The sequence below is a fragment of the Condylura cristata genome, unplaced genomic scaffold (genome assembly GCF_000260355.1).
Source record: "Condylura cristata isolate star-nosed mole 26May11 unplaced genomic scaffold, ConCri1.0 scaffold00008, whole genome shotgun sequence".
NCBI classification, from domain to species: Eukaryota; Metazoa; Chordata; class Mammalia; order Eulipotyphla; family Talpidae; genus Condylura; species Condylura cristata.
Genome location: NW_004567109.1, coordinates 51,528,733 through 51,538,568, shown reverse-complemented (window position 1 = coordinate 51,538,568; position 9,836 = coordinate 51,528,733). Strand labels below are relative to the sequence as shown.

The 9,836-nt window shown below is 42.4% G+C and overlaps 1 protein-coding gene across 1 annotated transcript in view; it reads right to left on the bottom strand.

The window, feature by feature from the left end:
* Positions 1-9,242, bottom strand: part of DNASE2B (deoxyribonuclease II beta) — a 15,295-nt gene extending 6,053 nt beyond the window's left edge. Inside the window, exons 1-3 of the mRNA XM_004679527.1 lie at positions 9,082-9,242; positions 5,038-5,215; positions 1,432-1,513 (exon numbers count right to left, since the gene is read on the bottom strand). Of these exons, the coding sequence (XP_004679584.1) occupies positions 1,432-1,513; positions 5,038-5,215; positions 9,082-9,242 (421 nt within the window). The remainder of the gene's footprint in view (positions 1-1,431; positions 1,514-5,037; positions 5,216-9,081) is intronic.
* Between the last annotated feature and the right edge of the window lie 594 nt (positions 9,243-9,836).

Below are 9,836 nucleotides of genomic sequence, written 5' to 3'. Positions count from 1 at the left end.
CCCCCCAAGCCCTTGCAGCAACTAACAGGGTGGAGAATAGAGCGGTGGTGGAGGAGAGGCTGGAGAATGTAGTGTGTTAGATTCCCCGTAAGGACCATTCAAGCTGGCAACAGGGCTACATCAAAAGCTTTCAATGCTCATGACATTTGACAGTCATTACAAATAATTTTCTTAATCAGAGGTTGCGAACTGGCAATCCAGTTCAAATCTAACCTGCAGATATATATTATAAGGCAAGGCTTGCAGAGTATTTTTAAAGCTTTGAATTTACTGCCAACATTCAAAAACTGAGAAGATTTTCAACATCTGAAAAAATCACACCTGTGTAAGGCAAGCTGAGTAGTAACTGCCCTCCCGTCTGGCAGTGTTCTCTACTTTTCCAAGTAGCTCTAATTCAGCCCACTTTGCATGCTGGTATCACTTGCCTGGCACTGCAGGTATTTTAATTTAGAAATTTCTGAAGAAAGTTGTTGCCATGGCCAGTTATCCATATATATATATAATGGAAAATAGTCATTGTAGTTTTATAAAAATGTTTTACAATATATATTATAGAAAAGTAGAAAGAATTAAGTGTGCCCACCTAATATGGATTGCAATTTTTTTTTGCTTTCTGGCATTTTAAATTTTCCTAGAAGAGTTTACAAACAGAAAACACAAAGTTATAGAATAAAAATCACTACAACATATAATAGCAATATATAACAAAAAATATTTTATTTTTTAAAATTTATAAAAAAGATTTTTCTATTTATGCATACAGAACTGGGGTACAGACCAGAGGTGCAGGGGTGGTGAGAGGATTCACCAGAGACAGAATGGGGAGTAGAACAGGCAGATGGATGAAGTACACTGCTGAGGGGAGCAGCGGGCGAGACAGGAGAGGTCTGCTGTGCTATGTGGATCACCTCCCTGGCCAGGATCAAACTCATGCTGGAGTACCATTTAGCTTTATAGTGCTGTGCCTCAACTGGTTGTGCCACCAGGGAGGGCCCCCGCATAAAATATTTTAAAATACTTTTTCAAAAACATTTATTTCAGATGGAACTATTTATACATATAAAACTATATAAAAAAGAGTGAATTTTTATATAACATACCTCAATAGCTATGACTAAAATATGTGTTTTTTATACATACACAGATACACATCACTGCACACTGGCTGATCTTCCAGTAGTCGGTACCTGGATTTTACTATAAAACATGCACTAAACGATGTTAAGAAGTAAAGTGGGATTTGTGAAAAAGAGATTGCCAGGTCAAATTATATCATTATAACCTGAAAAAATAGAAATGATGCATTTTGATAATTCAAAATAAACAAAGAGAAAAGCTGTCTTTTTAGCATGGAACGTAAGAACATTTAAGATGGCATGTTTTAAAAATGCGAATTTCCATGGGAGAAAAAAATAAAAGACTTTGTCGTACCTTTAGTGTGCCCATATTTTGTGCTGTAATTCACGGATTTAGGGACGCCATCATTGTATATTAGATAGCCAGTGCTGTTATTCTGCAGGAACATATCAGGGTTAGAAGGGCATACATCATCCGCTCACAAATATTCACAACATGTCTACCAGCCAGTCTGCATACAGAGCGTTCATTAAAACACACGAGACGCCATCCATTCCCCTAATGGGCAGCTTTCCCATCAATATGATTCTGTGACATGCAAGACCTGGACAGGAGGCCCAGTCTCAATCATGCATGGTTTTGTCTTATGCAACAGGAGTCCTGTGCATTTTGATATGTGTGTGTGAGGGGGATAAACCTCTCTCGTTTGTTTCATCGCCGTGTTTCTGAGTTAGTGACCAGTATATAGTAAAGGAGTACTTAAATATTTGCTCAGGAAATGAAGGAGCAACCCAGATACCACTGCACTTTTCCCCCCACCACTGACACAATAGGCTCAAAGCAGACCTGCCCTCATTCTGACTTCTCTGCTTCAGGGTGTGGTCAGAGAGCTGTGTTTCATCCGGATTCTCTTTCTCTGCTCCCCCTCGCTCCCTGATAAGGGAGGATTTTTCTTCAATCCATTTCTCTGTGTCACTTCACCTTTCTAACTTAATATTTTACTGCGTAGGAAAAGTGATGGAATGGAAGGTGTGGTTTGTATTTCTGCTGCTGAGGCAAAATTAGGAGTAAATTCTCCAAACAGTTCAAATCTCTGAGTGAAAATGAAGCTACTTCCCTGTAGGCCCTCACTGTCATGTTTTGGAAACTTGCTTATATTTGTTCGATGTAGTTTTATTTCCTTAAAATCATAATGCAGTGACTTTTATAGAAGCCAATAGTGTTGATATTTAGAGCTCAGTGACATAGTGAAAAGCAGGAAAGTACCACCCATCTATTTTAAAAGGGCCCCTTTCTCTCAGAAAAAAAGTCAATAACTGGACCTTACAGGACCTTAGTATTAGATCTAATATAAAAAATATAAAGTTGTATCATATAGTCTGTAAGGTATCTTTCACTACTATGCCTTGCAATAGCCAAGAAAGTCAGCTGTTTTCTTATTCTCATTTTCCATCATGGACTGTAGCTACCATTGGTATTCATACCCACCTCTGGAGAACTCGGATAGTTATTCTATGAGCCTACCTTGAGTGTGGTAACGAGGCCATGGTGTTGTCTTCAGGGTGCATTGCGGAAGAACTCTGGGGAGATTCAGTGAGGAGCTTTATTCCTATAACTGATGACTAACCAGAGGTCTAGCGGCCAGTTAGAATTAAATGGGCAGCAACCTCAGTGAAGAGAGGCTCTCCAATAAAAGGGAAAATCCCCGACTTAAAAATAGGTAAACATATGTGCGTGCTCCTTGACAGCTCAATTCCCTTAACACATGTGTTGGGTATAGTTGGATTACTGCATATTGAACTAGAGAAGTCTTTGCCTGCAGTCTAGCAGGGAAAATAGACAAGGATAAACAACTGCAATAAGAAGAGCTATTATGAAAGTAGAAGGAAGTTTCTTATTTGCAAAGGCAAAGAAGGGAAATAACTCCAAATGTAACCCAGATAAATTGACCTAGGTCACCTTGACAATTGAGATTTAAAACCGGTTGTTCTGATCTTGCAGTTTACTCTCTGTTAGAAGTTCAATTCCAGTCAGGAGGTGGGGGAATTATGTTCTCACGGTCAATCCTGGCACCTAGTTCCAACTTCGTAAGTACACTCAGTCTCACCTGGGTATCGTCCACTATTGTTGCTCATCTTTTGCTGGTTCCATGCCAATCAGACATGGAAACAAGACCCTTTGCTGTTATTTTTTCCCCAGAATCCATCACTCCCATCATTGTGTGTGAACTGATTTTATGGAAGGTCTGAAACATTGACTTGTTTTAAATCACCACACTGCCCTCCCACCAATCACCTTTCTTACGCATTTTTATCCCTAGCTTCCATCTATCTCCCTTTATTTTATAGAGCAGTTTACCTCCCCCTCTTTTGTAGGCTCTGGGACTAATTTTGCAGTGACAAAGATTATTATATACTGCCAAACTAAACCATCTGCTCCAGCTGAGGTAAAGGACAGGGATTTTACAATGCTGCTTTTTTCTTTTCCCTCCCCCACATTCTCTGTGGTCCGGAAGGGAAAGACGTTGGTGTTTGTTTTCTTGCTGCTAGTTATGCTCCAGTCTCCCATCCCCAGCCTTGGAAAGCAGAAGCAGCTGCAGGCACTTTCGATTTTACACAATAAATCTATTTATCCAAAACAGGGTGGTTACTGAGATTAAGTACTTTTTTAAAGCACCTGAAACAGTGATTGGCCCATCACATAAATTCAAACAACATACAAGTAAGTTTTGACTTTGTACATTGCTTCTGAAGGTTGGTTTGAATGGCTGGTGAATAAAATGACAACTTCCTACACATTTTGAGTAAATACTCAGATAAACATGTGTAGTAGAGCTAGAGCTTAATAAAGAATTGTTGTGGGCATGAGATTAGTTGACATATAAAAAAACCTAGCACATGCAAATGCAGTCTTTTTTTATATATTTATTGTGCTGTAAGGTTTTTGTTAGGAAATGCATACACAAGAATGTTAATTATTGTTCCATTTTACTTGTCATCTTTGGTTGGAAAGCAGTAAGCTGTCACCAAACAGAAGGTAGTGTTTAGAATACTGGAGACAGCCCACCTTGCGCCAGGAGGCTTGCTTACCTGTGTCTCTTTGGTTAGCTCACTGCCTGATAAAATCCACATAACAGGCTTAGTCTCCATCCAGGAGCTTTAACTGTAACCCTCTCTCAGCTTAGCATTCTGAAAGTGATTTTATTAAAAGGAAGACTGGCGGAGACACTTTTACTTGGGTCACCACTAGTCATCACCACCACGACACAAATAACAGTGCTCCTGGTGTAACGATCCTAGATCTATATTGTCTATAACAGGAGAGGGATCTTCTCCTTGTTTCCATTAGAGGTATAAGAAGGCAAGTACAGAATGATGGCAGACTTGGCAGCTGGGAGACTTCAAGATACAATTAGTTCAGACCTTGCTCAGAGATACCACTAGACACTCTGCCAAAGATACCACAAATTTTGGCCCTTCCTGGTGGCTCAACAGGTTAGGACACAGTACTGCAAGCTAGCCGCAGTGCTTCAGTGCGAGTTCGATAACACACCACGGAGGTGATCTATAAGGCCACAGACCTCTCCCTGCAGGCCCGCTGCTCCCCTCAGCAGTGTATTTTGTCAATCTGCCTGCCCTGCTCCCCACTCTGTCTCTGGTGAATCCTCTCACCGCCCCTGTACCTCTGACCTGTATCCCAGTTCAGTATGCATAAATCAATAAATCTTTAAAAGAAAAAAAAATGGTACCAAGAATTTGACATTGTTCCATTGTTCTGATGACATTTTCCTTAAGGTCTTGCTCACATTTATTCAGACAGTTGTTCTGGGTTAATTCAGAGTTTATTTCAAGTTGCTAGGATTGCAGGTTGGGTGAATGATCACGTAAAACCCTTCTGCAAGTTTTTGATTCCGTTTCTTGCATATTATGTGAATCAAATGAATGATTAACTAGAACGTACCTTGGAGGCATATGCCTCATGCAGCTGCTGTAATGTCCTTCCCAAAACACTACTGGAAGTATTAATTAGTTGCTTACTCTTCCTCCAACTTCTGGTTGTAGAATCTAGATAAAGGTACTCCAACCCAGTTTCTTTACTTTCTTTGTCTGGCCCTTTAGGTAACTTATAAAAGGCAAACCTAAAAAATAAGGAAATCATTATGAATTACTAAAATTTACTGAGTGCTTCCCTAGAGGCAGCCACCGCATAAAGCACTTTTACTATTCACTCACATTTCACAGAAGGCCTCTAAATCTAAGGAAAGGGATTTGCCGAAACTCTTTGTCTTCCCACTCTTGTCTTTGCTCCTTCCAGAGAAGGAAATGTACATCTTACTGGACATGTGCCAAGACATTAGCTTGCTTGGGGGGAGTCCATGTCCGCAAGAGTGCTCTCTCCATGTTTCCACTGCTAATGGCTGCAGAGGGGAGAAGGGCGGAGGCCCAGAACTAGGCCAGGTGTATACTTGGCTTATTTCTTTGCAGCTGGCTGGCTAGGTCTGAGGTCTGAATTTAGGATTCTGGATAAGTAGAGGCTCCCTTGAGCCTCTGGCCGAAGTCACTTTCTCCAGCTCAGTTTATCAGCATCAGTTCTATTTTGATGATTCAGGACCAAGAGCAGCTAATTGAATAGGCACTTTGCTTTCTTTTACTTTTCTTAGAAACTCCTGTTTGCTTATCTCCAGTGGGCATCTCCCTGGGAAGACAGGCAGTTGGGCCCATGTAGTATTTGGGTGTTCTTGGATCATCTGTGCTACCCAGGGGTTCTCAAGGTTCTCTATTCACATATTGGAGAACATCATTGTTGTGGGAGACTTCTGTGCATTGCAGGATCGCAGACCTCTACTTATTAGATACCAGTAGCATAGTAAGTCCTTAGTATTGTCATTAACAGGTTCTTAAAAGCTGTCTTTTAGAAATGATATAATCAAAACTCATTTTACCATAGGTTAATTAATATAAACAAGATTTAAACTCTTATAGCATGCATTTGCAACAACGTAGATGGAGCTGGAAGGGGTAATGCTGAGTGAAATAAGTCAGAAAGAAAAAGACAAATACTGGATGGTTTCACTTATAGGAGGAATATAGGGGAACCTAACAAGGGGAGGGGTCAGGAAAAAAAGAAAAAGGCAAACTATAGAATTGAGACATACCACATGAGAGGGGCAGAAAGAAAGGTCAGAAAAGGGAGGGAAGAACACAAACATATTCATTATGATAAATGTTCATGGATGATTTAGAGGTGGGAATTTTATCGGGATTGCACCTCAGGGGAGAAATCAAACAGTATACAAAATTAAACAGCAATGTAAAATAAAATGAAATATAAAAAAATTAAAATAATAAAAACGTATGGCATAGTACTGGTCACAAAAATAAGACCAAACGTTTTATATAGAGACCCAAACAACTTCTTATGAAATAGCACCAATACGATTAAACAACAATTTGTATTCACTCATTCATTCATTCTCCAGTTCCAGATCAGGGTCTCAGCTGACCAGAGCTTGCTGGGACAGCTCAGGGCACCCTGGCCAGGACTCCCTTCCACGGCAGGATGTGCTCTCACCCACACTCACCCAGACTGGGTCATTTCACACACGCCAAAGAGCACATCCTTGGGATGTGGGAGGAACCAGTGTCCAAGAAAATATTCCACACAGAGATAGGAGAACAGGCAAACTCCACACAGACTGAGGCCCGGCTGGAAACGAACTTTTCCCCCTCATACACATTATGATGTTATTCAAGGATCCATTGTGTTCCCCAGTAGCACCATCCACATGTCTCCAAACATTGTCACAACCCTGGAGGGCAAAAATGGTCCAGCCAAATACTTTGCAGGAGTGTGGGGATCTCCACCATTGACCCTTGAACTCTCCCAGTGGACACACATTTGCTATAAACACACACACACAGTGGAATCCCCCACTGCCTATAAAAGCACACTGGTTCTTTTCGGTCTGATGCGTCTATATATTTGCACACTTTCCTGCCCCCTCTGAGCTTCCTGGAGGGCAAGCTCCCCACAAATGGCAGGAAATAGAAAATAATTCTTTGGTGCTGTTCTCTGCCCTTCAACTCTCACTGCTCTCACTCAGCTGTAGCAGCTTGAGACTGGGTCTGCTCAACTGTGTCCCCTGTGATGTGACATGGCTAAGTCATGTTTATTCGGATGTGGCCCAAAAAAATTTGTGTATCAACTGCAATCTGGCAGCCTGCCAGTAAGGGGGATGTGAACTCTCAGTATGCTGTGGCAGAAAGTAGAGTTTTTAAACAATATTCCTGTGAAAATCAGCCCAGACCTCTGAGCAGAGGTGAGGAAATCCTAAATGCAAAGATGTACCAGAGACCTTCAGCTTCCTATTTTTGAAACCAAGATGATAATATTTTGCTCCAAATCTACTTGTTCCCTGCTAGATAGGGTACACACCCACACAGTCACAAAACCAACAACCTAAACGCCTCTAACTTCTTCCTCTCGCCTAGGCCCTCAGCCCAGCGTCATCAAGGCTGCCCGGAAGTTCCTTCCTTTCTGCTTCTACTACCACAGCTTTAACTCAGGCCCACCCCTTTCCTTATCTGTGATGCTACAAAAGTCCTCTCAGGCCCAGGACTCTCAGGACTTGAGGTCCACCCTTCCCAGTGCTGCCAGAGGTGAAATCAGCTCTGCGCATGAAGGCTTTGATGTCCTGGCCCTCACCTCTGTCTCTGTTCATGTCTCTGGCATTTCCTCACATTTTCCTGAAGCACCAGCAATACTGACCTGCATCCCAACTCCTCCCATGGCTTCATGCCCCCCAACCTCCTCATTTCTTCTTCCCTGGCCTGAGAGGCCCTTACATCTTCCTTCTTTTTCTAACTTATAATTGTTCTTAAAACTTAGGTCAGGGCCTCCCTGGTGGCACAGCGGGTTGAAGCGCAGCACTGGGAGGCTGAAGTCACTTCAGCATAAGTTCAATCCCAGCCCTGGAGGTGACCCACATAACGAGGCAGACCTCTCCTGACCTGCCCACTGCTCCCCTCAGCAGTGTATTTCAGTAGATCTCCCTATTCTGCTCCCTACTCTTTGGCGAATCCTCTCACCCCACTGTACCTCTGGCCTGTACCCCAGTTCTGAATGAATAGATAAATGGATCTTTAAATAAAGCAAAAAATAAAAAACTACTACCTGTGGGAAAAGTTTTGGATTCTGTGCTCTCCAAAACCCCATCTATGCTTTTAACACCTAATTCTGAGCAATTGAAGGCAAGCGGTATCTTCAGTTCATATTGTACTTTCAAAACTCTGCACAGGGCCTGGTGTGAGATCAGGAACTGTTTGCTGAATGACTGAGACTATCTGTGGCCTCCTGACTGAAGTTTATACCACATTTATGTCAACTCTAATGGCAAATCTAAACACCCTAATTTAAGAGTGAGAAAGTGATCAAAGCTTTAAGAGCATCCTAGACTACTATGCAGGCCCATATTTAATATCTGACACTGTAAGAGTCGGTAAACTACCACACACCACAACGGCTACCTGTGTTGCCTAATAAATGAGATTAATATAACAATGCTGTGTACCATCAGATGCTTTCTTATTTTCTCAAGAAGGTGCAAAGCTCCAGCTTTCTCGTTTTGTTAGAAAGTGCAAGTTCCCATGTCAGATAAAAAGAAATCTTCCTTCTCTCCCTTGCCAGTGTCCACAGGGACAGCAGAAAACACTTCTTTAGAAAAGCCTCAACAGTGAAAGGGAAGTGCCAACTGAGAGAAATTGCCAGCTCTGTCCCACTTTGTGGCCCAGCCCCCAGAAGGCAGTAAGCGGTTCATCAGGCCCACGGAGGCTGCTCAGCTCCTTCTCATGGGGAAATCCCCTCCCTCAGTTGACACCATCTGGATATTCGGTCCATTCACACAATGACTTCAAAGGGGAGAGGCACGGTGGGGGGGACCCTCCTTAGGAACTTCACAGTGACTTTCTACTGACAAGCACCTCTGCTTCCATTTCATTTACCTACCAATCCACAGCTGCACCATCTTCATTTCTGCACGATATTTTTGTTGCCTCCAGGACCCCAAAGAAGCCAAGGAAAAGCAAAGGAAGGATTGTTCTCAGAAGCCCCAAGGGCACTTTTTGTCTGTGGCCCCTCTCCCGGGCCACAGCAGGGAACTTCCCCATAGGTGGCTGAGCTCCGAGCTTCAGGTCTCTCTTGGGCTGTGTCGGCTCCGATGTTGGATTTCATTTACCTCTGCGGTTCGCTGTCTGGGCAGAATGCGTTGAGTCCCATGTAATTGTGCAGGTCTGTCACCACATGCCAACGTGACTGCAGCTGCCTTTGTGCTGACTTGTTTCCCGGTTTGCAGAGTCAACTAAAAGTTCTGGGGAGAAAAAAAGGGATATATAGAGAGTTAACTCTTTGAAGTGAACATTGTATAGCAGAAGTTCAGCAGATAGAGGAACTCATGTTAATAAGCAGACGTGCAATTAAACATTGTGGTGTATCACCCTCATGATTGTCACTGAGGGTGAGCAAATACCTGTGCTGTGGTTCACACATTATACAGAAATGACAAAACCCTTATCTGGTTCGTCATAATTAGAATCTGTCATTGGTAATATTCTCTATGCAAGAGATAGTTCCTGACGGGTACTTCAAAGAGATCAAAGAGCAAATTCTTCTGTATCTTACCAAAGATGTTTACATATCTTCTCCACCTCCTGGTGATAGCCATTCAACGGGGAGTTTAACTTTTTAAAGAGGCCTTGGACCCA